Consider the following 27741-nt stretch of genomic DNA (forward strand, 5'->3'; position numbering starts at 1 on the left):
TGATAATTATGAGTGATGAATATTTTAGATATAACTGGGTACATACATATTTATATATGTACATGATATATGGAATAATGAGGGAATCTGGCTTTTGAGTAGTAAATCTACTTTGTTCCTACCCAGATTGTATCTTCTCTTTAAACATATCACGAATGCCAAAATTCCCTTTGTGTTGACCCAAGGTACTTTAGTTTACTTATACTTTAACCATAACTCAAATACATTAGAATGCACAAACTTTGTGACTATCAGGTATTCAGCACATTTCCTTGTGTGAGATCAATAAAGGTCATCTTAGCTTTGGTTGACTAATAGATTTTATACTTAATGGATAATGTATTGTCCAGAGGTCAAAATAAATCCTTTCGCTGCGCGTCGGGGTGCTGTTCGCCCCGTCGGGATTTATTTTTGGATAATGACCTCCGGACAATACATTATCCCGCTTATTATACGGTTACTTGCCAAAAACGAAGACATTCCTCCAAAATACCTCTTTTTAATGATTTAGTTGCCGTTTCGTGATTTCCGCTAAGAAATAAATAGTTCTTCAAGCAAATAGAACTTTTAAGTTTCAGGTGTTGCGTAGCAACATTACTTGCTGACTTCAAATTTACAATGAGTCTGTTACGTTAAATGACCGGACTACTTGCGGAATGATATGAAAGATGTGAATTAGAAGCACAAAACCCGTTGCCAATGACAGCGGTCAATATCTTTTTGCAGCGGTGAATAAGAAGAAATATTCACCTGCGAACGTTGGGATGGCCCATTCAAATCAACGGTACTTTTTGGAACATTCTGAAGAGCCGTATAATAAATAAATGTATTACGGCTTTTTCAACCTCATGCCCCCTCATGTGATACTAACTGGATATCCCACTCTACCTGGAAATGAAAACTAAGATTCAACAGATGCCAAATCTGATTGTTCACAATATATTCATAAAAAAAATGCAGCAGAGCTTTCAACTAATGGTAGACAAGCTTTAAAGACCAATGTGATTGAAATCAGCATGATGAAATGGTTGTTGCAGTAGTCATCATTATGTTGCTGATCAAGATCATGAGAGTGATATTTCTTACATTAGGAGTTCCTGAAGACCAAGGCTAATCACTGGATTGGTTTAAATGATGCTCAGGAAGAGGACAAATGGCGCTGGGTGGACAGCACACCCCTCACAGACCCAAAGTTGGTACAATCCATACATATATACAGGGGCGGCGCCAGGGGGGGGCTAGGGGGTGCTATAGCTCCCCCTGGATTAGCCATAGCACCCCCATAGCACCCCCAAGAAAATAATGGTTTATTTATTATTGTTATTAAATTTAATTCTGCGTTCTCAATTTAATTTATTGTGTGATAATAATATTTAAATCACAAAAGAAAATAATAACAGATTGAAATGAACAGATTGTTCACGTAGCATGACACAGACACGTCGCACTCGCATGCGTGAACGTTAACGTTTCCTGACGATTGAAGGGGAAAGAGAGCTAGTGCACTGTCAAAGTCGTTGTTGAAGTATCAACAAATTCACAATAATGGATCGGTTTTTGATACCCACAATTCCACGAGTAGAAGAATCATGTGACGTTGAAGAAGAAGAAGAAATGCAAGGGGTATCTGAATCTGATTTAGAAGAAGAGGAACGTCGTGGTCAAAGAGATCAACCCTACACCTCTACTGAGGGTGCTAGCCATGCTACACCTGGTCTGCTGGCTTGGCCGGATTTTGGTTTTGCTTATGGCTTTTCCAGCATAGTTTTGTTTGCATTTTTGCCTGTTCTTTAAGAGTTTTATTGTACAATGATACAATGATCAAGCTCTGATTATTGTGGTTTTGAGTGCCTACCGTTTTGTTTCATTCACTTTTAAAAGGGGCCTGCATCTTTACACCGTTTAAGATTTAAGGTGGAACGGTCTTGTTAGATGTGTAACATTAATGAATGCGGTCTCTTTTTGGGATTTTTCTGGATCCGCCTTAAAAAATCAGATTCTAGCCTAGGACGAGCAGTCTGTCTGTGCTAGCCAGGTATAAGCTTCTATGTTTTTATTGATTGTGACCTGAAATAATATATACTTTTTGAAAGCATTTCTGACTCTTTGACTGTTTTAGTTAATTCTATCTGCTATTCTAATTTGCCCTCTTTAGTTTAGAATGTATTGAACTATTTATGTTTAGTTTAATTTGTTAGACATGGTAGTGGTGACCTGGTAGTCATCTGGCGCCAACTTTAACCCCCACTGAAGTAAGTGAAGTATTTGGGATTGCGGAATCTATAACATGCTGCATGCATTTTGTCAGTGACCGTCGCAGAGGAACACGGCTATGTGCGCGTCCGTCGGAAGCAGCCTAATGATAATAATAATACGATCGATTTGTAAGGCGCTTTTCATGGACTACAAAGACGCTTCAGAGAGCAAACATGTAAACAGATATGACGATATGGTGGGGAGGTGTTGTAGTAGAGAACCATGTGACACATATGCTATCACCCTAATTTCATAGCACCCTCGGTAAAACGCCGAGCACCCCCATAGCACCTGCAGAAAAAAATCTCTGGCGCCGCCACTGCATATATATCTTTGTCTCTGCATAATGCAATTTACAGAGAGGTAATCTACAATTAACTGTTCCATCTCTTAAGTTATCCATTTATTGATTGCTTAACACAGTAATGAACTGATACCTGTTACCTGATGGGATTTATAGGGTATGATTACCATTCATCACATGTATTTGTGCACTGAACTCTATTTGCTCCTCATTCAGGTTTTGGGGACCAGGACAGCCAGATAACTCCTATGAGCACTTTGTTAGGATTACGTTACAGCAGTGGAATGATGCTGGAAATGATCGTGCGTATACGCGAATCTGTGAGAGTAGAAGCTGTAGGACCTGAATTAAATTTATATTAAGTCAACTTAAATCTAATTTAAAATATATTTAAAGACATTGGTGAAATAATGGTGAGGGATAGTGGCAATTATAGAAAATGGATTTGAATCTCTTTTGATCTGGATACATTTGGTTATTTGACAGTTGTTCTATCCAGAGGTGGCCTAATGTGAGGTACAATGCTATCAAATATAGCTAAATCAAGGACAGATCATTAAAACTCAAAGTGACAGGAGAATATGTTTCAGTTTCATGTATTCTGACAAATAATGAAGAAGAATGATTTGAGTGCCTGAGAGGTTGTAGAAGAGTTGTGTTTTGAATGTTAGCAACTAGAGTTTATATTATTTTTTATACTTTCTAACTACAAGAATTTAGGAACTTCCTAGTGTGGAGTTATAGGATTAATACCAGATTAAGAGGCAAGGTGAGAGTTAAAGTGATGTTTATTTGAGGCTGGTGTATCTCCAACATGTAAAAGACATTTTATAGACAAAATCTACTCGAATCCAATGCCAAAGGACACATCAGAGGACTCTACCACAGGTAACTGAAAACCGAGTGAGCTTTAACTTTATGTACATTCAATGGTTTTGAATGGCCCAGTAGATTTTTATTTATTAAATATCATATTGTTTGTAAACTATACTGAACCTACCTAGAGATGTGGATTACATTTCAGTATATCTAAGCAAAAACGACCATCTACGGAGTTTGGTCCTCCATCTTTTTTTTTGAGCTTCGCGCTCTTTAGACGTGAGCATGAACGCGATCTGATTGGCTAGCACCTGTGCTGTCAGTTATGCATAAAAGGCAATTTGATTGGCTGACGCATGCGTTGCCTCTCGAAAAGTTGAAAATGTTTCAACTCTTGCTGCAAGCAACGCAACGCAACGCAACGGAACCCAACGGAGCCACAATTCAGTTTGGTAAAGGATGACGTCACCCCAATCAACCTTGACGGATCAACGCATTCCAACGCAAACGTGTGAGTGGGCCGATAAGGTCGAAAAAGTGGCTTGGCCAGAGCTGGGTTCAGGGCAGACATGACACCTCAATTCTAAATCTCTTAAGGGTTTTTACTTCCTCGTTCACACTTTTAGTCACGGCTCCCTATATGCGTTGGAATGCGTTGATCCGTCAAGGTTGACATATCCCCATTCACTTTGCAAGTTGAAGAAGGCCATCTGTCGTTTTCCAATCCAAAGGTTCCCGTCCTGCCTTACAGTATCGTATGTTCTGAGGCACCCCATATGGTTTTAGCTGTGGCTTTCAGGGCGTGAGAATGAAGATTTGAGTGCAAACTTACATGGCCACGTCCATGTGTGACACATTTAAGAGTTATTGACAAACATCTATTGCCAAAGAGAGGGAGAGAGGGAGAGAGAGAGAGAGAGAGAGAGAGAGCTGCTGATGCACTAACCACATCAGCCACTTCCATGTGTGACACATTTTCTCTTGAGTTACACATTTCATGATATAGTTAAGTGAAAACATGCGTGGTTTTGGACATAAAAATAAGAAACAACGTCTTTATACGTTATATACTTTATATATCTGTAGTATGTTTTGGATAAAAGGATCTGTTAAAATAATTCATGTTATACAATAGGTCCCACATGAGTATTAACTGCAGGGCTGCAGAAAGTTTTTCAAAATCAATGTATAAACCGCGGATAACAGTTAACTACATTTCTACATGAATTGTCTTTAAGATAGGTGACAACATCCTGGTCCACAGTGCAAAACCTCCGTTCCATTTAAGGAACTTACAAGAGAAGTGCGTACGTCCTGTGAGGGTATGAGAGAGGACTAGTAGGGGAACTCTCACACACAGATGCAGATAACCCTGTTTGACAGCTGAACCTCCTTAGTTAAAGAGACTGACAGGAGACAGACTTCTGTCTTATAGCTCACAATCACCTCTTGACTGAATCTTAGAGATCACAAGGATGTCAGAAGACAAAATCTACTCGAATCCAATGCCAAAGGACACATCAGAGGACTCTACCACAGGTAACTGAAAAGCGAGTGAGCTTTAACTTTATGTACATTCAATGGTTTTGAACGGCCCAGTAGATTTTTATTTATTACACATCATATTGTTAGTAAACTATACTGAACTTACCTAGAGATGTGGATTACATTTCAGTATGTGTGTTGAGCTATGGGCCTACCACTATTGTTTTACATAAGTAGACAAATGCCAAACATGGGCTTAAAGTGTCTTTTGGCTTAAGAATCATTTTGAAGAAAGTGGAAAATAAGGATTTCACCTTTAAATATCTCTGTGGGCCTTTGTTCAATCTTACCGAAACTTGCGTGTGTAGTAGGGGCTGTGAGCGCAGTAACTGTGTGTGTCACTGTGCAAAAAGCCACATAGATGATCATAGCACAGATAAAAGAAGTTTTCATGAACAAAACAAGACAACATTTTGACTGAGGGCACACTAAGCTATGGCTTTGTAAAGATGGCCTACAATTACATTTTTGGAAGAGGATGCCAACATTACACCAGTATTCTTCCTGTATATTTTAGCAGAGGAGGTTCCAATGTGTCAATTCATAAATGAATGAACACGGCTCTATGGTGTTGCAAGCTGTTAGAGGCATCTGACTGAGGCACCAAAAACTAAACGTACTGTTTTGAAGGGCCACCTAGTGGTGGTGCCTTGGGTTAGCCTCGATCAAGTCGGCAGCTTCAAAAGTCTGTGGTCCCTACATTCATGTGGCAACATTTCGGGAGGGTTGAATGAAGGCAAACAGATCTTTTTTTTTATTTTTTTTTTGTCTAAATCACGTTGTAGCCCCCTGACACACCCCAGGATTTTTTTTAAAAGGGTGAAAAAAGAATTTTGCCCATGTTAGGCATGTGTACTTTGAAGAATGTTTGAAAAAAAAGAAAAAGGGTAATGTATCAGCCCTCATGGTAAATGGCCTGTATGTGGCTCTTAAAGAAACCTGTACAGCTATAGAGTTACACTCGAGGCCCATTTTAACAGGTGGACATCGAACTCCATCATTTAGTTATGATCATTTATTTCCTAATTCTGTCTCCTACTATTGTCAACTCTGAAATACCCCCTCTCTCTGCTGCCCTCTACAGGTACAAACATTTCAGAAAAGATGTCCGGTGAAGTTCAGGCAAAAGGAAATGGTTAGTTCCACATTGGATTTTAAAAATGATTTGTTGTTTTTTCACCAGTGCCAGGTTTCAAGGCTTCAGGCTGAGACACCAACTTAATGGTTAATGACAGAAACTCTTTAATGCAAGAATTTAACACTTTCATTCTTTTCTAAACAACTACCTTAAGTATCATCTTCAAATTCATTTTGAAGGTATATGGTCATGTGAAGGACAGATAGAGACCCCTTTCGTTCTGGCTAGCTGCCAAGGCTATGCACTATACAGTTCTATGTAGACCACCCTGTGAAGAAAAAGATACAAACTTTACAGAATGACATCGGCAATTATATCATCAAAAGACACCAGTTAGCATGCTAGCAAGTTTCTATCTATTTCAGCTTTGCTGTTCTCAGCGTTTCCTTGGTTTTTGCATACATTGTAGGCGGTAATCTCACCTGTTTTGGACCAAAACTCCTTAATGCTGCTTTAATCCCACTTTGAATGGATATAAATTCTAAAATAGTTCTTAGTCAATCCCTGAGGATGAAGGGGAACTATTCTAGTTTTACCAGCACACCATGGGAATACACCACAAGTGCACAATGAATATCTAGTCCTCTCTAATGCTTGTATATCCATCACAATGAATATAGATAGTGTAAATCAACTGTAACTGACATAAATAATGTTAATGATTTTTAATACATATGTTAGGGTAAGGTGACCAGATTTCTGAGACAGAATCCGGGGACATTTTCAGTTTAGACACGTTAACACCTCCAAAACATGTCATGTTTTTGTCTTTGTAATCGAAAAACGGGGACACTGACTGGGCCCTTATTCATAAAAGCAGTTTATCTTACCCTTGTTCTTGTAAATCGCAAGGGGAATGTCAAACAAAGAGTTTTCTTCTTAAAACTAATCACAAAGTGGCTGAAATGAAGAGTAGTAAAGGTAACAACCTTTTGCCAGATAATAAAAAAACAATATCAGTGATAAGAACTTCGTTGACGTCATGCACAAGCTTCCCAGTAGGCCTAACCTCTGTGTTTGGCTGATAAGTGACTGGTCCGCACGGATGGGTGACAGGTGTAGGTTTTTCCAGCATAGAAAATGTTAAGGCCATTGAGGCAACTGAATGCATTGTATTCCTATATTCTGTGTGAAAATCAGCTGGAACTATGAACATACAGATCAGACTCCAGGATCTTTGGAATTGTTTTTTAGGTATTACTATACCAAAAGTGATTTAAGAAACAAACAAACAAACAAAAAGATTCAAAATACAATTTCAGCAAAAAATACCAGTTGACATATTTGTTGATAAAGAATATGTGAAGAACTAATTTCATTAGTGTCTTGTAAGAGACCACCACAAGAACACATGTTTTTTTTGTGTTTGTTTTTAAGTAATGTAGGCCTACCATTATTCTAGGCTACCTGTAATTGTCTATCTATGTAGCCTAACTAGCACATGACTCATTTAAAGATTTTAGCACATTGAAACCCACTGCTTAACATTGAACTGGTGAGACTGTTTTTGCTTCCACAGAACTATCAAAGTTCAAAGTACTTTAATGTCATTGTCACACAAACAACGAGACAGACGTAAGCGGGAAGCGCAACTGGATGTACGGAAAGCGAGTTTAAGGAGTATTTTCTGGCTTTCAAGTGGTTTAATTTATTGTCAAGTTGCCAACTACCTCTCAATAGTAACCCAGACTAATGAAACTGAAATGTCATAGTACTGTAGTTAGTATCACTGCTAATGTTAAAAAGTTAACAAAGTTAGTTGCACACTGCAAATTATAGGCTACATACATATCATAGGTTAAATAATATATGACATACAGATGATAAACAATGACACTTACAATAAACACCGTTCGCTAATCGCCTGAGCTAGAGCTTGTCCCCCTGGCTGCTGGCTGGCTTGCTTGAGCCCGAGGCGTGTAGGCTACGCAACTAAACATTTGGTCATTGTTTTCTTTCTTTTTTTTATTTGTATCCCGGGTCGGTTGTTGGTCACAGTGAAAACCGGGGACATTTCCGGGGACAGCTCCAGCCGGGGACAGGCCACCAAAAACGGGGACTGTCCCCTGAAAACGGGGACGTCTGGTCACCTTATGTTAGGGTGACCAGATTTGAGTTTGTGAAAAAGAGGACGCTTCGTCGCGGACCCCGCCCCCTCCCCCCTTGATGGAGTTTTTGGACATATTTTTCACATGCAGATGACCCCCCCCCCTCCCCGCGATGAAGTTTTGACATCTTTTTTTACATGCAGATGTCATATACTATTGTAAACGATGCAACTAGTGGAGGTGGCAAGGTGCTCAGTGTTGCCAGATTGGAAATGGGGTATTGTAATGTAACGTTTCTTTTACTATTTAAAACTTCATGTGCTATACCTTTATATCCAGCAGCTGATTATCGCAGCTTTCACCAGCTTGGGTCGTACAGTTGCTCCAAGTCTGTTTACTAGACGTTATCACCGTCTGTCTGCACGCTCGCGAGGCTCACTCACTCACGACCAAACAGAGCCGTGCACTTGCCACCACAGTCTCAAACAGGCGGGATTCCTGTGCTACTCGAGTCTGTTTTATTTCTAACTCTAAAAATTAAACAAAATAAGTTCACTAAATAGGTTGTTAGGTGTTAATTTGATGATCTCAAAATACTAGGGATAGATACGCCATTTGTTACGCACCATGCCATTCTTAAAATTTCTGTCCAGGTGTCTCACATCCTCAATCACGTCACCAACCAAATGCAAGCCATCACGTAATTGACGCTACATTCATCACAGTATCAAAGGCACAAAATTATCGCATTTGGAGGATAATTTTCCTATCTGGCAACACTGGGAAGGCGGTCGACCAATGACAGTTCTCTCTACAGTCAGAGCTCGCGCAAGAAGGTGGAACGTAAGGGAGATGCCCTTTCCAAAACGTGTAAGGAGGTAATAACTAGTTTGTGAAGGACAGAAACACAAATATCCGATGAGGCAAAATCTCAGTCTGGTCACCCTAACTGGGATAACTGCAGACTCATTTAAAAGGTCTTTTTCTTCCCCAGATCAGAGTTCTGAGGAAGCAAATTGTTGCCAGTTAAACGTGGATGAGATGGGTCTCCTGAAACTGAAGATAACCATCCTGGCCGTCCTCTGTGTCATCCTTGGATCTTTTCTTGTGGCTTTTCAAGTGCTATGTGAGTATGTTTTTAAAAAGTGAGGGTTCACCATGTTCATTAGTGTGCTAGCAAGTGAGAAAGTGTGTATTTTATAGTCCGTTCTTGGCTTAAAAATCTACAAAATGTGTCAACAATAAATAACTACTACCACCATATACCATGTTAGTACTTCTGTGATATGTAATTCTGAAAATGATAAGATAGCAACATGTATTCGTCTTGTTCTGAAATATTTAAATTAATACATTGAAAAATCAAAACGTAATTCATTATATAGACATAGATTACTGTGATAAATATAACAAAATAACCCCTATTCTATTTACAGATTTTTTGAGGGTGGAGAATGCAGGTGAGTTGCCGTGAGCTGAGAGCATGAGTGAGAGAGTGAGTCATTGTGTGAGAGGATGAAAGACAGCAATATACCAGGACAGAATAAGTCAATCTGACAATGAATGAGTGAAAATGTGTGTGAGTATTTGAGTAAATAGTCAAATTAAAAGACGGAAAGACTCTCATTTGGAGACCACAGAAACTCAACAATGTCTTTCATTTACTCTATGTTTGCATGAAAATCCAGTCCTACGTGGCAAAGACTACATTCCCCGTTACACCTGTTTTTCATGGAAAGTAAAGAACATGAGGCAGATCTTCTGTTCTACTTGTATAGTTAAGGACAAATGTCCTATTTGAATTATTATTCAATAGACGTGTTCATCATGGACTCTTAGCTGAAAGGTATGTTTACATTTTATATGGATAGCTGTCATACATTTTTTTTTTATTACACAAAACATCACAGATAAGTTGGGAATGCCGCAAGAGGAGTGTGATAATGCCACTGCCACTGCCATGACAAGGAGTTTGGAGGCTAACCTTACAGGTAAAAAGACACACATCTGGAGATATTTCATCAAGATTTAATATGGATAACCAACATGAAGTCAGTCAAATATCAAGTACTAGCTCTAACTCTCAACTACCTGTCAACTAACTCTCTACTAACTTAAAGCTAACCCTATTCTACTGATCATTCTACTTTAGCATTACACATATTCACACAGGCGCCTATTCCCAACTTCACCACCTGAGCTGCACTCACATTTTCTACCCTAGCTGATTATCCTCAATGGCTGCAGCTCTAGCACCCACGACCGACTCAAAGCTGCTCCAAAACCCCTCCAGCTCCACACACTCGTCCCCAACACCCCACCATTCCCTTACCTCTCCACACTTAACACTAACCCTCCACCACACACTCGTCCCCAACACCCCACCATTCCCTTGCCTCTCCACACTTAACACTAACCCTCCACCACACACTCGTCCCCAACACCCCACCATTCCCTTACCTCTCCACACTTAACACCAACCCTCCACCACACACTCGTCCCCAACACCCCACCATTCCCTTGCCTCTCCACACTTAACACTAACCCTCCACCACACACTCGTCCCCAACACCCCACCATTCCCTTGCCTCTCCACACTTAACACTAACCCTCCACCACACACTCGTCCCCTTTTTTGTTTCTTCTGCACAACCATACAATGTTTTTCCTCTCTCACAGTCAGAGCAACATGACACTCAGTGGTGATCTGACTAATTTTCTTTAAAAACACTTTACACAATGCAATGACAACAAAATGATTACACGTGATGACATGTTTTTGGTATCGGCATGACTTTTTTTATCATGGTAAAGATACAAATAACAATAAAACTGGAATCCAATCGTGAGAGAATGCTTCGGTAATGCATTTTTGTTTAATACGTTGTTAACTATGATTGAGCGTTTGGTAATGCATTTTTGTTTAATACGTTGTTAACTATGATTGAGCGTTTGGTAATGCATTTTTGTTTACTAAGTCATTAACTCTGAATTAGCTTGACTTCTCAGGAGTTAGTCGACTTCTGTTTATAATTTAATAATAATCTTCTCGGGGGGGGGGGGGGAATAAGAAAATGATTGCCTTCTGTTTCATATAGCAAAGGGAAAACCTGTTCCCCGTGAAACTGACTGGAAAGTTCCCTATTATTATGATATTTAAAATGTGTTTAATGCCCATAGAATTATGTAATTAATCTGGACATCTTTTAATGGCATAGTCTACTGTTCGTATCTTTCATTCAACAGAAACTGAAAGGATGTTAATTGAGCAGAAAAACAGAAATGATGATCTCACCAAGGAGAACACAAAGCTGAAGACTGAGCTACAAGGTGAGATTTCCATACATCTGTGGTGAACTGTAGGTTTCTAGACCTTGTCTTCTTCCTTCTGGTGCACAAAAGTACTGAAAAAGCAACAGGTCTGTCCATATAAGGTTTTGACCATGGAACAAGAGGACTACTTATCAGTATGACTGTAGTACATTTACATTTTACATTTAGTCATTTAGCAGACGCTTTTGTCCAAAGTGACGTACAAGGGAGAGAAAAGTCAAGCTACGAGCAATAGAACCTGGTGTAACAATAAATAAATACTACTTTACATAAGAAATATAACAAAATTAAATAAAAAAAAATAAAAAAAGAAGTGCAGAAATGTAACTGCTGTAATTGCAAGTTACGCACTAGTCGAAGTGCCAGTAAGGAAGGGAGGTGCTCTCTAAAGAGTTGGGTCTTCAAAAGCTTCTTAAAGGTACAGAGGGACGCCCCTGCTCTGGTAGTGCTGGGTAGTTCATTCCACCAACTACAAATGAGAATAGTCTGGACTGCTGTATTTGCACAGACGGCAGTGCCAAACGACGCTCACTAGAAGAGCGCAGCATCCTGGGTGTAACATTTGCCCTTACAAGAGCATTTAGGTAGGTGGGAGCAGAACCATCAAGCACTCTGTAGGCAAGCATAAGTGACTTGAACTTAATGCGAGCAGCTACAGGCAGCCAGTGGAGGTCAATGAGTAGCGGGGTGACGTGTGCCCTCTTCGGTTGGTTGAACACCAGACGCGCCGCCGCGTTCTGGATCATTTGTAGTGGTTTCACCACGCAAGCCGGCAGGCCCGTTAGGAGGGCGTTGCAGTAATCAAGGCGGGAATTCACCAAGGTTTGCACCAGCAGCTGGGTGGCATACTGGGTTAGGTACGGCCTGATTTTGCGGATGTTGAATAGCGCAAAGCGGCAGGACCTAGAGACAGAGGCAATGTGGTCCGTAATAGATGTCTTTGTTTCACTCAAAGTAGCGGTATATACATACAGTATTTTAACAAATCTTGACAAACTAAATGTCAGTTTTGGTGGTCATTTTGAATTATATCCCTTAAACAGGAGTGAGGAAGTGTGCTGATGACTGGGAGTACTTTGATGGATCATGTTACCACTTCTCCACTGATGTGATGAACTGGACTGAGAGCAGAGATGCCTGTGTGACTATGGGAGGACACCTGGCTATCATTACCAGTCAACAAGAAATGGTATGACATATTAACCCCTTAAAATATGTCATGGTCTACTATCTAACACTAATGTACTAAACTCTAATCAGTAGTGGCTGGTGAACTCATTTTTGGTGCAGTAGCCCCCTGTCCTATACCTCCAACATACCTGAGAGCAGAAACTGTTTACTTGTTTACAAGTGTGCAGACCATTTGTGTGAATGCTAGGATGGCTATTGCATATATATACAGCATTATTTGCATCATGTGTTAATGTCATGGACTTCAGGAGACACAAAGGTAGTGGAATTGATGACAGTTCATTCTGAGAGCCAAGGCCGAAGGAACAGGAAAAACAAGGGCAAAAAACAAAGAAAAATGGAATTATAAAGAACAAAAAATCTAATGTCAAAAACGGGAAAAGCATTTTATTTTATACGTATGTTTTTAGTTTTTCTGTTTTGCTTTTTGTAAATCGCAAAAAAACAACTAAAATGGGAAAAGCACAGAAGATAACTAAAAATAGGCTCAGAAAACACGGAAATTGAATATTTAAACTATGTGGAAAACAAACGTAAAATCTTGTGAGGCCGGAGCGCTGCACGGAAGTATTGGGCGCAGGGGCGCGAGATAGCGCCGAACATAAAACAAGACCTGGGAGTCGCGGAACTGAGGCTTTGGAAATCACCGGTCTGACACTGGAGGGAACGGTGCGACCTGGGACTCGCGGAATCGTAGGAATTAACCGGTCGGGAGTTGTAGTCTTCGGGTTTAGTCCGTAAAGAAATGAGGTCCGACAGGGAAGTGAGGAGTATAAATAGTGTGGGAAACAGGTGCAGGTGATTGTGTAATCCGGGGAATGTGAAAGTGATTGAGGCAGGTGCAAGCGATCAGGGGATTGTGAAGGTGATTGAGGCTGTAGCGAAGGTGTGTGACGGCACACTCACACGGTTGCGTTGGAATGCGTTGATCCGTCAAGGTTGACGGATCCCCATTCACTTTGAACGGGATGACGTCATCCGTTGCCGAACTGAATTGTGGCTCCGTTGCGCTCGGTTTCATGCGTTGGTTGCGGCAAGAGTTGAAAAATGTTCAACTTTTCGAGAGGCAACGCATGCGTCAGCCAATCAAATTGCCTTTAACAGGATATAATTTATACCATATATTGGAGACCAGTCTTGGATTTTAGTCAGTCATGATCCAGGTTTTAATCTTGTACAGTGGCGGCCACCACTGTGAGACAAAGCCTGAAGGTCCACTCATAGCTTCACCTCAGACTCATCTGACTTATTCCTTCAGGGATCTGCTCTTAAAAAGCTGAGTTTAGGGGTGTTACCGTCTATTCAAGTAAGCCATGGGTGCAGGGCTCTTTGTGTCGACCTGGGGGGGAAGGTGAGAGTCTAAATATCACACCTCACTCCCCAGGTCAGCCCAAGGTATATTCACCCAGGAATGTTTACATGCTAGTTAAATCCAAATAAAAGTAACAATTATAACTAGGTATAAGATCATTGAATTATTGACTATGGCATGTTCTTATTAACTATACCGGTCCCTCCACCTTTCATGCATAACTGACAGCACAGGCGCCAGCCAATCAGATCGCGTTTATGCTCACGTCTAAAAAAGATGGCGGACCAAACTCTGTAGATGGTCGTATTTTTACCTAAATGTTGTTTGTTTGACTTTTTTTTGCTTAGATTTTTTTTTAAGTTACCGAGAAATAGACACTGTACAATGTAAAAACCCTGTTATTGTAACTGAAAAATACGTCTGATAGGATTTGCGAGGTGTCTGAGCCACCTGTTAGCATGCTACTACTCACAAGGTAAACAGCTTGCTAGTGGAGTGATAGCTGTCCTGTCAATCTCACTATAACGTCTCCGTTATTAACCCAACCCCATGCGCCAGACTCCTCCTCCCTCATCCGTTGGATCAACGCATTGCAACGCACACATCTGAGTGAGGAATTAGTTCAGAGTGGAAAAAAGGGGGGCGTGGCCGGAGCTGGGTTCAGCGTAGACGTGACAGTTAAACAACAGGTTAATGATACGTGTCTCCGAGGGCCATTTAGGATAATTTCCTTACCTGATATAATTATGTGATGAGTGATATTTCCTACATTAGGATTTCCTAAAGGACAAAGTTGAACACTGGATTGGTTTAACTGATGTTCAGAAAGAGGGCAGCTGGCGCTGGGTGGACAACACACCCCTCACAGACCCAAAGTTGGTACAATCCAAACATTTTTACCTTTGTCTCTGCAAAATGCAATTAACATACCAGTACTCTACAATTAAGTTATCCATTTACTGATTGCTTAACATAGTAATTAACTGATATCTGTTACCTGATGGGATTTCTGTTTTAAAATGTAATAGCCTTTAATAGAGTATGATTACCATTCATCACATGTATTCATTCACTGAACTCTATTTGCTCCTCATTCAGGTTTTGGGGAACTAACCAGCCAGATAACGCCCATGTTGATGGAGAGGACTGTGTTAGGATTGATATATTCCAGAAGTGGAATGATGCCCCATGTCTACGTGGATATAGGCGAATCTGTGAGAGTAGAAGCTGTAGGACCTGAATTTAATTTGTATTAAGTCAACTTCAATCTATTGTTGAAAAATAAATGTAAAGGTGAAAATGGTGAGGGATAGTGGCGATTATAGACAATAGATTTTAATCTCTTTTTTTTGTTTTTGTTTTTACACTTTATTTATGGTGATTTTTTTTACCAATTTACAGACAATACATTTTAGAAGTTATATGATATAAAATTATGTTACAACAACAATTGTCATTTCACATGACATATGACAGACAGACCTAAGGGAACAAGAAAAGAAAAAGAAAAAAAAAGAGAAAACAGCATCCCAGTATTTCATATATTATTATTATATATTATGTATTATTATTATTATTATTATTAATATTATTATATATTATTATTATTCATATATATTTAATATATTATTATTATTATAAATTATTTGTTATTATTATAATATATTATTATTATTATTCATATATATTTCGTATATATTTAATGTATTTTCATATATTTATATTCCTATATTTCAGTATATCAGTAGATATACTACAGTGACAAGATATAATACAATATATATTTACAGTTCTAGGCCAGGTAACGCATGTACATGTTGTATAAAAGGATCCCATGTTTTATGAAATGTATTCATTGAGCCATTCAGTGTGCATCTTATTTTTTCTAGTTTTATGTTTTGCATCATGTCTCTGATTCATTGATTATGTGTTGGAGGCTTTGAATAAAAAAGAATGGCACGCTTAGCCAATAATGAGGAGAAAGCAATGACCCGTTGTAGGTTTGCTGGTGGATTGGAGTCCTCTGAACACGGTGTGATACCAAAAATGGCAGTTGCAGAAGAAGGCTGAATATGATAATTATATATTTGGGAAATTGTTTTGAAATAGGAATCCCAGAACTCAGTGAGTTTTGAGCAAGACCATAACATATGGCTGTTGGTCGCAGGGGCCTGTTTGCATCTGTCACAAACAGGATTTATATCTGGAAATATTCTTTGAATAGTGCAGACGGTGCAAGACTTTAAACTGTATTAAGGTATGTCTTGAGCAAATAGACGAGGCATGTACCCTGAAAAGAGCCATCTCCCATTCTACATCAGAAAGTGTTACCCCATTATCAGTAACCCATTCCTCCCTTATATGAGATACAGAGGGATTCAGTATGTTCATGATCTTTGCATAAATCATTGATACTCTACCTCTTTTTAACAAATTAACCTTTAACAAAGAGTCCAAGCAGGATAAGGGAGGGAGGTTTGGAAAGTTAGGACATTTCTTACGCACAAAATCTCTGATTTGTAAGTAGCAAAAGAAGTGAGCATTTGTCAGTTCATATTTTGCGGACAGCTGTTCAAAGCTGGCAAAAGTGTTTTTAAGTACAGTCCTTTTTGCTATGTATACCTTTATCACGCCAGATCTGGAAGCCATTGTCTAACAGAGATGGCTGGAAAAGATGATTATTTGTTAAAGGATAGTAGAGAGAGATGTTTGAGGATGCGCAAAGACTGATTTACAATTACATTTCCATTCACATTATTCACTATTGTTGGTAAAGATGCACAGAGTAAAGCAGGAAGTGAGTGTGGCCTACTTGTAGCAAGTTCAATTTGAAGCCACGCAGGGGCTGTGTCATTCCAGTCCTTTAGCCATAGAGAGATAGCATTTAGATTAGCAGCCCAGTAATATGAACGGAGATTTGGCAGGGACAATCCACCACAGGCTTTAGGTCTCTCCATAAATGATTTCCTTATACGTGCAGCTTTACTATTCCAAATAAAAGAAGATACTGACTGGCTGAAGGCTTTGAAAAATGACATTGGTATGGTATGAGTGCAAGTGATGTAGCTTAACGATGAATGATCGGGGTTTGTCGCCCTCTCGCAGTTTAGGAGCTAAGCTTCGATGAGCTCTATCCACAGGCAGTGACATTTGAAAGTTATCCTCTCCAAACAACTCCACAAGTAGATTAGCGATAAACTCCGTTGGCTTTGTTCCCTCTATGTTTTCCTTTATCCCCACGATTCTAATGTTCTGTCTTCTTGTGTAATTCTCTAGGTATGATACTTTCTCCCTTAGCTCGCGATTCTCCTTAGCTAAGGAAGTTTGTGATAGCTCCACACCGTCCAATCTTTTATCCAGTTCATTAAGTCCTTCCTCCACACTCGTAATTCTCTGGCCAAGTGCATTAAGCGTTGTGTGTAAAGAAGCAATAGACGCCCGGTTTTCTTCTCGAAATGAATCGATGGAAGCTTGGATAACACCAACAGCTTTTGCTAGCGCATCCATAGTTTTGGTATTAGCATCCTCCAAGTTCGTCGTGTTTCTTGAGGTGGACCGACTTTCTCTGGAGTCTTTAGTAGTCTTGTGCGACATCATATAGATGTTAAACGTTTGGTGTACGAAATATCAGAGTCTAAGTAGTTATAAGGTTCACAACATATTAATTACATTTAGGATTTTGCAGGAGCTGCGGAAGACACGTCTACTCTCTATGCATGCTCAACAGCGCTCCCGATTTGAATCTCTTTTGATCAGATTTTCTTTACATAAACATATTTTAATAGATTTAGCTAAATGAATGAAGACTTTGTGCAAAATCATGATCAGATTTTAGAGATCATTACTGGGTATGCATCCACTTCCTACAGTTTGTTGAAAATGTATCAATGGCTTTAGCTGTAAATAAATGATCTGCCATTGATTGTATTTCTTTAAATGATGGAAGAAGCAATGTAGCTCCATGTTTCCTTGTGAATTTTGATGATCAGGTCATTCTGTCCAAAGACCTTTGAAGCATAAATTCAAATGAATGGATATCTGCCTGTGCTTATCTTAAGCTGATGAGTGGACAAGCTTGCCTATAGGAACTCAGGATGTCACCCTTGAATACTTTAGCATAATCTGCACCAGTATTGTCTAGGATGCTGTCTTGAAAACACACACATTGTTGTCTCAGTGATACATACTCCCCCATATATGCATCCATGTGTAAAATACACACATTGTTGTCTGAGTGATGTACCGTATACTCCCCCATAAATGTGTCACATCCGCGCACGGTCGCCAGTCCTCTAGAGGGCGACACTCACCCTAGAGCACATAGCACTAACCTTTTCTTCTACACTGGGCTACACCTGCGGTGATCACCACTTCCTACTTAAGCACTGGGTGCCCTTCCCTCTTCACTCTGTCATGGAGTTTCGTGAGTACACTTTCTCTTGTTCCTTCTTCTCTCAGGAAGACTTTGTTTGTGGGTCTTGACCCCGTTTGTGTAATGCTAATGTTATCGCGGGTTAGCTTAGCATAAGCTAACCGCGACAGCCATTGACTATCACTAGTGTTGTGCATCTACGCCGAAGGGAATACTTCTTTCGTGTGGATCATACTTTCCCTTGTGGATTACCTCATATGGATTACCTTCTGTTGGACTAACCATTCTACTGTGGAATGTACTGTTGTTAAGTGAGACTGTTAGGCTATGAACTTTGCTAACCTAGCAGTGTTTGCTACTGTGTAGATCTGGCTAACTAGCCTACTGTGAATAAACTCTTTTGTTGCACCTGACCTGCAATCTGCGTGTGTGCCTGAAAACCCCGGCCTGATAGCATGACAGAGTCAAGCCAAGGCACAGCAGAGCTGCAGGAGATCAGGGATGCGATAACTCAGCTGGGCACTATCATCAGCGCCCATGCACCGCGACTGAGTCGTTTGGAGCTAGCAATGCAGCAACTGAACATCACTGTTCAGGGGCTGTGTGCACGACCTCCACCTGATCCACCAACCTCAGATCCTAGCCGTGGGGCTGGACCCAACGCCCATGCTGCCCCTGCGCTGCTTCCCGTCTCTCCCACCATTTCCATACCTCTATCCGCCCCCCAATTATTCTCTGGGGAACCTAAAGCCTGCCGGGGCTTTATGCTTCAGTGTGCACAGATCTTTCTCCACCAAGCACGTCTCTTCCCCACCGAGCCAGCGAAGGTGGGCTACATCATCTCCCGACTCTCGGGATCAGCCCTGGAGTGGGCAACCGCTGTCATGGATTGCCAGCGGCCCGAGGGACATGACAGCCAGCTGTTCCTGCGTCGCCTTGGGTTGATGTTCGACACAGGGCGCACCGAGGACCAGGCAGCCCAACGAGTCCTTACCATCAACCAGGGGACTCAATCCGTAGCCCAGTACGCCGTAGAGTTCCGCACCGTGGCAATTCGGAGTGGCTGGGAGGACCAAGCCCTGCGTTCAGCCTTTTACCGTGGGCTACAGGAGGCGGTGAAGGATGAGATGGTCAACCGTGACTAGGGACAGTCGCTTGACGAGCTGATCAACTTAGCAATCCACCTCGATGCTCGCATTCAGGAACGTCGCCGTGACCGTCGTGAGACCCGGGCACCCATGACGACCTTCCTGCCAAGGCCAGCCACACCCATCACCACTCCAGCACCGACCCGGTTACCGGAAGAACCCATGGAACTCGGCCGCCTCCGGCTGAGTCGCGAAGAACGCAGCCGCCGTCTCCAAAGAGGCCTGTGCATGTACTGTGGGTCCTCCGGGCACCAGGTACAACACTGCCCAGATCTACAGGGGAAAGACAGCACTCGTCAAGGGATCCAGGGCCTCTGATGAGTGGTAGCGCTAAGACCCCTGGACCCACCAACCGTCTCTCCATCCCCATACGCCTCCGTCACATCGGCAAGAACAATTCCATTGTCTCCCTCACTGCCTTGGTGGACTCCGGCGCGGCAGTTAACCTGATGGACATCACCCTGGCTAAACAGCTGGGGATTCCAACCACCCCGGTGGCCGTTCCCCAGGCAGTCCAGGCATTGGATGGTCGCCCTTAGGGCTCTGGACATCTGGAGCGGGTGACGGTCCCTCTCATCATGTCCTCTTATAATGATCACCAAGAGACCATCCGCTTTTGGCTCACCACCACCCCGCAGGACCCGGTGGTGCTGGGTTACCCCTGGCTAGCTGTCCACGAGCCTCAGTTTGCGTGGGCGGTTGGCTCGCTACTCCACTGGGGCCCGGCTTGCTCCACTGCGGGTCATCTCCCAGCTCACACACTGACAACACCCTGTGTTTCCCGCGTCACCACTGCGGAGGAACACTCCAGAACCCCATTTCCCACCACCGTGTCACCTGTTCGGTCGGCTGACACCTCTCCAAGGGTGAACATCTTGGCCCCGCCAGACAGAACAGACCTGACCACGGTCCCGGCCTTCTACCACGATCTGGAAGAGGTCTTCAGCAAGGAGAAGGCCACCACTCTCCCTCCTCATCGGCCGTACGACTGCGCTATCGACCTCTTGCCTGGAACCTCTCCCCCTAGGGGGCGTCTCTACTCCCTTTCAGTCTCGGAGAGCCAGGCAATGAAGGACTACATCAAAGATGCACTGCGCCTTGGGCTAATTCGCCCATCTACGTCTCCGGCTGCAGCGCCCTTCTTCTTCGTTGGGAAAAAGGATGGCGGACTAAGGCCGTGCATCGATTATCGGGGTCTGAATAACATCACCCGGAAGAACAAGTACCCTTTGCCCCTCATGTCTACCGCCTTCGAGCGCCTCCAGGGTGCCACTGTCTTTTCTAAACTTGACCTCAGGAACGCATATCACCTGGTTCGCATGCGGGCCGGAGATGAGTGGAAGACCGCCTTTATCACACCCAGCGGACATTATGAATACTTAGTGATGCCGTTTGGGTTGTCAAACAGCCCGGCGGTTTTTCAGAACCTCATCAACGACGTGCTGCGCGAATTCTTGGAGGTGTGCGTGTTTGTATACTTGGATGACATACTCATCTTCTCCAAGTCACTCCAGGAACATGTTGGCCACGTCCGAGCCGTCCTGAAGGCCCTTCTACAGAACAAGCTGTTCTGCAAGGTGGAAAAGTGCATGTTCCACTCTGCTTCCACCACCTTCTTAGGGTTCGTAGTCGGGCCTCAGGGGCTCTCTATGGACTCTGAAAAAGTAAAAGCCATCGTGGATTGGCCGATACCCACCACCATCAAGCAGGTCCAGGGGTTCCTGGGATTTGCCAACTTCTATCGGCGGTTCATACGGAATTATAGTGCCCGGGCGTCCCCTATCATAGCTCTGCTTCGGGGGGGTCCACGCCGGTTGTTGTGGACGGAGGCTGCTCAGAAGACCTTCGAGGACCTCAAGCAAAGGTTCTGCACAGCACCGATCCTCACTCTCCCAGACCCAGCCTTGCCTTTTGTGGTGGAGGTAGATGCTTCAGACTCAGGCGTAGGGGGGGTGCTGTCGCAACGTGCAGCAGAGGACGACAAGCTCCACCCATGTGCTTTCTTCTCCCGAGCTCTCTCCCCGGCGGAGAGAAACTACGACGTGGGTAACAGGGAACTGCTAGCCATCAAACTAGCGTTAGAGGAATGGCGTCACTGGCTCGAGGGCGCCGCCAACCCATTCCTCATATACACCGATCATAAGAACCTGGAGTACATCGGAGAGTCCAAACGACTGAACCGCAGGCAGGCCCGCTGGGCCCTTTTCTTCAGCCGTTTCGACTTTGTGGTCACCTATCGCCCAGGTTCCAAGAACGGTAAGGCGGATGCCCTTTCACGCCTCCACACGACTGAGGCCGAGCCAGCAGCGTCGGAACCCATCATTCCTTCCTCTAAGGTTGTGGCCGCCGTACGCTGTCAACTGGAGGAGGAGATTCGACAGGCACAAGGACCGTCACCGGCTCCCTCCGAGACTCCTCAGGGCCTTCTGTTTGTGCCCCCATCCTGTCGCACGAAGGCCTTAGAGTGGGCACACGCCTCCCGATTGGCCGGCCATCCAGGGGTCCGACGCACCCTGGAATTACTCCGGAGACGGTTCTGGTGGCCGAAACTCCGCCAGGATGTGACAGGGTATGTGGCAGCTTGCACGGTGTGCATGGTGGCTAAACCAGATAACCGCAGACCTGCAGGACTCTTACAACCCCTTCCGGTCCCACGTCGCCCCTGGACCCATATCTCCCTTGATTTCATTACGGGGCTTCCCCCGTCACAAGGGAACACCGCCATCCTCGTGGTGGTGGATCGCTTTTCCAAGGCCGCTCGCTTCATTGCCCTGACCAAACTCCCCACGGCCAAACAGACGGCGGAGATTATGGTGAGAGAGGTGGTGCGCTACCACGGACCCCCAGAAGACCTCGTTAGCGACCGAGGTCCCCAGTTCGTGGCACGATTCTGGAAGGCTTTCTGGGGTAACTTGGGAGCTTCAGTCAGTCTGACCTCGGGCTACCACCCCCAGTCCAACGGGCAGACGGAGCGAGTCAACCAGGCACTCGAAATTTACCTCCGGTGCTACACCTCAAAAGACCCCACCAAGTGGAGTCAGAACCTTCTGTGGGCCGAGGTTGCCCACAACCAACAGTGGAGTGCTGCCACGGCTACCTCCCCCTTTGAAATCATGTGGGGATATCCCCCTCACTTGTTCCCCTCCTCCCCAGAGAATGGGGATGTGCCCGCGGCTCGCAGCTCGGTGGCTCGCCTCCGCAACCGCTGGCAGCAGGCTCGTCGGGCCCTGCTCCAGTCACAAAGACAAATGAGGCAACAGGCAGACCGGCGCCGACGACCGGGTTCGACCCTGAAGATTGGCCAGCGAGTCTGGCTGTCCACAAAGGGCCTGGCCCTGAAAGGGGAGACCCGGAAATTGGCCCCACGGTACGTTGGACCGTTCCGGATTCTCCGGAAGATATCCAAGACGGCTTTCCATCTGGAGCTACCACGCTCTATGCGGGTTCACCCCGTTTTCCATCGGTCCGTACTACGCCCAGCCACCTCCTCCCCTCTGTGTCCAGAGCTCCCAGCCCCACCACCACCCAAGTTCATCGCCGGAGGTCTCACCTACACCGTTCACCGGATTATGGATGTACGCAAGGTCGGGAGGTCCACGCAGTACTTGGTGGACTGGAAGGGCTATGGGCCGGAGGAGCGCAGCTGGATCCCCGCCAAGAACATTGTGGACAAATCCCTTATCCAACAGTTTCGGGCCTCTTCCCTTGGGCCGTCAGGAGTCGCCCCTCGGAGGGGGGGTTCTGTCACATCCGCGCACGGTCGCCAGTCCTCTAGAGGGCGACACTCACCCTAGAGCACATAGCACTAACCTTTTCTTCTACACTGGGCTACACCTGCGGTGATCACCACTTCCTACTTAAGCACTGGGTGCCCTTCCCTCTTCACTCTGTCATGGAGTTTCGTGAGTACACTTTCTCTTGTTCCTTCTTCTCTCAGGAAGACTTTGTTTGTGGGTCTTGACCCCGTTTGTGTAATGCTAATGTTATCGCGGGTTAGCTTAGCATAAGCTAACCGCGACAGCCATTGACTATCACTAGTGTTGTGCATCTACGCCGAAGGGAATACTTCTTTCGTGTGGATCATACTTTCCCTTGTGGATTACCTCATATGGATTACCTTCTGTTGGACTAACCATTCTACTGTGGAATGTACTGTTGTTAAGTGAGACTGTTAGGCTATGAACTTTGCTAACCTAGCAGTGTTTGCTACTGTGTAGATCTGGCTAACTAGCCTACTGTGAATAAACTCTTTTGTTGCACCTGACCTGCAATCTGCGTGTGTGCCTGAAAACCCCGGCCTGATAAAATGCAGATATGCATACATGTGTACAGAGGTAGGTTCTGATCTGAATAAAGCTGGTTTAATTATTCAAAAGCTGTCTCTACTTTCAATGGTAATATCAGGCAGCCGTATGAGGTCCTCATGATTCATCTGTGTGGGATAAGTCAAAGGAACACTGAGGGGTGCCCTACATGTTCACTTACGCTCCTCTGCCACCTCCAGGAGAACACTTGGCACAGATGAACACAGCACACAACAGGGGAACACAACAGAGGAACACAGCACACAACAGAGGAACTGAAGGAATATTTGTAATAGTTGGTGAACATGGATTATTTTATGAGAGTATAAATTACATTATTTAGGCAGTCTGTGATAGTGGGCGTGGTGCCAAACAGGTAACAGGCTCCGGTTGAGGCTAACACGCCGTGGGGTCAACTAAACAAAAGAAAGATGGGTGTGACCAAATTACTTTTAAAAGATGAACGCACAATGAGTACAATGAGTTCGGAGAGAGAATGTGAGATCATCTACTGTTGAAAGCTTAAAGTCTTTCAATAAAGAAACCGCAGATACACGTGTTTGGCCTCCTCGTCTTCTGATTGCGAAATATGGAATGAGTAGCTCTTTTTATTGCAACAGAACATAGCAGGTAGAATTGGTTACTCAAGTAGAGGTCTAGGTTTAAGTATGAAGCAGACATAGTTTTTGTGGAAATAAACTATGCATCATTGGGAAGTGATAATTATGAGTGATGAATATTTTAGATCATACTGGGTACATACATATTTATATATGTACATGATATATGGAATAATGAGGGAATGTGGCTTTTGAGTAGTAAATCTACTTTGTTCCTACCCAGATTGTATCTTCTCTTTAAACATATCACGAATGCCAAAATTCCCTTTGTGTTGAGCCAAGGTACTTTAGTTTACTAATACTTTAACCATAACTAAAATACATTAGAATGCACAAACTATACAATATGTTCATTGAAAAGGTATGTAGTAATGAGAATATTAATCAATAGTCTAAGCAATTACAACTACCCATTTGTGACTATCAGGTATTCAGCACATTTCCTTGTGTGAGATCAATAAAGGTCATCTTAGCTTTGGTTGACTAATACATTTTATACGTAATGGATAATGTATTGTCCTGAGGTCCCTTCAGTACGAAACAACACCCCTCCGCTGCACGTCGGGGTGCTGTTCGCCCCGTCGGGATTTATTTTTGGATAATGACCGACGGACAATACATTATCCCGCTTATTATACGGTTACTTGCCAAAAACGATAGAAGACATTCCTCCAAAATACCTCTTTTTAATGATTTAGTTGCCGTTTCGTGATTTCCGCTAAGAAATAAATAGTTCTTCAAGCAAATAGAACTTTTAAGTTTCAGGTGTTGCGTAGCAACCCATTACTTGCTGACTTACAATGAGTCTGTTACGTTAAATGACCGGACTACTTGCGGAATGATATGAAAGATGTGAATTAGAAGCACAAAACCCGTTGCCAATGACAGCGGTCAATATCTTTTTGCAGCGGTGAATATCAAGAAATATTCACCTGCGAACGTTGGGATGGCCCATTCAAATCAACGGTACTTTTTGGAACATTCTGAAGAGCCGTATAATAAATAAATGTATTACGGCTTTTTCAACCTCATGCCCCCTCATGTGATACTAACTGGATATCCCACTCTACCTGGAAATGAAAACTAAGATTCAACAGATGCCAAATCTGATTGTTCACAATATATTCATTAAAAAAAAGCAGCAGAGCTTTCAACTAATGGTAGACAAGCTTTAAAGACTAATGTGATTAAAATCAGCATGATGAAATGGTTATTGCGGTAGTCATCACTATGGTCCTTTTTAAGATCATGAGGGTGATATTTCTTACATTAGGATTTCCTGAAGGCCAAGGGAGAAGATCACTGGATTGGTTTAACTGATGCTCAGGAAGAGGGCAAATGGCGTTGGGTGGACAACACACCCCTCACAGACCCAAAGTTGGTACAATCCATACATATATATCTTTGTCTCTGCATAATGCAATTTACAGACCGGTACTCTACAATAAACTGTTCCATCTCTTAAGTTATCCATTTACTGATTGCTTAACACAGTAATTAACTGATACCTGTTACCTGATGGGATTTCTGGGGGATAATGAGGGATAGTGGCAATTATAGAAAATGGATTTGAATCTCTTTTGATCTGGATATATGGTACCATTTACATTTGGTTATTTGACAGTTGTTCTATCCAGAGGTGGCCTAATGTGAGGTACAATGCTATCAAATATAGCTAAATTAAGGACAGATCATTAAAACTCAAAGTGATAGGAGAAATTGTTTTAGTTTCATGTATTCTGACAAATAATGAAGAAGTATGATTTGAGTGCCTGAGAGGTTGTAGAAGAGTTGTGTCTTCAGTCACGTTTTGAATGTTTGAATGAGTTTATATCATTTTTTATACTTTCTAACTACAGAATTTAGAAACTGCCTAGTGTGGAGTTAGAGGATCAATACCAGGTTAAGAGGCAAGGTGAGAATTAAAGTGATGTTTATTTGAGGCTGGTGTATCAATACATTTTATTGTCAATGTATTGTAAATTCACTGTCAGAACAATTTTCCATTGCAGGTATTTCACTCCGGTGATATTTGATTCTCTTTCAAACACACACACACACAAAGCACTTCCTTGTTTTGTGGTTAGTGCTAAGGGATTATATGTGATTTGCATGTGTGTGTGATTTGCAAAAATGAGAGAGAGAGAGAGAGAGAATAAAACATTTCAACATAAAAAAAGATTTGGAAGTATGTTAACATATAACTCACTTTTTAAGAGCATGTTTTATTCCACATTCATGTGTAGGCCAGTATTAATCAGATAGCAGACGACTGAGCAACGAGAAAGAAAACTGTCATAAATACATAAAGTGTTACCATACTGGTTACTAAAGGATGCAGTTGTTAAGTGTTGTGTGAACAATCACCTCTAAGGAGACTCAGCTCAGGATGTACCCTGGATGTACCAGTGCACCAACACGCCTTTCCCTCAGGGTGAAACATAGCAGCTGACCCTGGATGTACCAGTGCACCAACACGGCTTTCCCTCAGGGTGAAACATAGCAGCTGACCCTGGATGTACCAGTGCACCAACACGCCTTTCCCTCAGGGTGAAACATAGCAGCTGACCCTGGATGTACCAGTGCACCAACACGGCTTTCCCTCAGGGTGAAACATAGCAGCTGACCCTGGATGTACCAGTGCACCAACACTCAACAGTAGGGTTCAGTTTACTGTGTTAGTCAGCTCAGCATTGTGCAGTGTCATAAAAGTCCAAATATCCACAACCGCTGTGTGCTGCACAACAAGTAAGTTCCACCCAACTGTGAGAGTCACCATACAGATACTTGGTCCAACTCATGGCAGATTTCTATATCAACTGTAAATAAGCCAGTTGGACTAGTGCTCTGCTGCTGTTGCCTGAGTTTGCAGCATTAATTGTGGCACACATGTTTTTGGGAAAAATATTTATTTAATGTCAACAGTTTTTTTTCTTTCAATAGTTTTACTTCAATCAAAAAGTAAGATTTTTGTGAATATTTTGAGTGAACAGAGTGAAAGACCAAGAGGATAAACAGCAAAGACATATTTTTTTATAGGCTGTTTTGCTCATATTCACTAGGGGTGCCAATAATTGTGTAGGGCACTGTATGTGTATACTAGTGCCAAGTCAGCCAACAGCATCTGAACACTAGTCCAACATATGAACATACGTATGTATTCATTAATTAATCAGATACACATTTTTCCCTTGTGTGTGTGTGTGTGTGTGCGTGTGTGCACGTGTGCGCGTGTACGCGTGTTTGTGTTTGTGTGTGTGTGTGTGATCGGCCAAGTGGTCATTCCTGTTTATCTTATCTGTTTGAGAAGTCTGGTAGACATACACACACATACACACACACACAAACACC

The 27741-nt window shown here is 42.9% G+C and overlaps 1 protein-coding gene across 1 annotated transcript in view; it reads left to right on the forward strand.

Annotated features, from left to right (window-relative positions):
* Window positions 1–3398: 3398 nt before the first annotated feature.
* The window catches only part of LOC116224585 (C-type lectin domain family 4 member F-like), a 49484-nt gene continuing 25141 nt past the window's right edge, over window positions 3399–27741 (forward strand). Inside the window, exons 1-7 of the mRNA XM_031584767.1 lie at window positions 3399–3448; window positions 4844–4918; window positions 6009–6059; window positions 9105–9236; window positions 9547–9570; window positions 10021–10101; window positions 11357–11440. Coding sequence (XP_031440627.1) covers window positions 3415–3448; window positions 4844–4918; window positions 6009–6059; window positions 9105–9236; window positions 9547–9570; window positions 10021–10101; window positions 11357–11440 — 481 coding nt within the window. The 5' untranslated portion in view covers window positions 3399–3414. The remainder of the gene's footprint in view (window positions 3449–4843; window positions 4919–6008; window positions 6060–9104; window positions 9237–9546; window positions 9571–10020; window positions 10102–11356; window positions 11441–27741) is intronic.

The sequence above is a fragment of the Clupea harengus genome, chromosome 18 (assembly GCF_900700415.2).
Source record: "Clupea harengus chromosome 18, Ch_v2.0.2, whole genome shotgun sequence".
NCBI classification, from domain to species: domain Eukaryota; kingdom Metazoa; phylum Chordata; class Actinopteri; order Clupeiformes; family Clupeidae; genus Clupea; species Clupea harengus.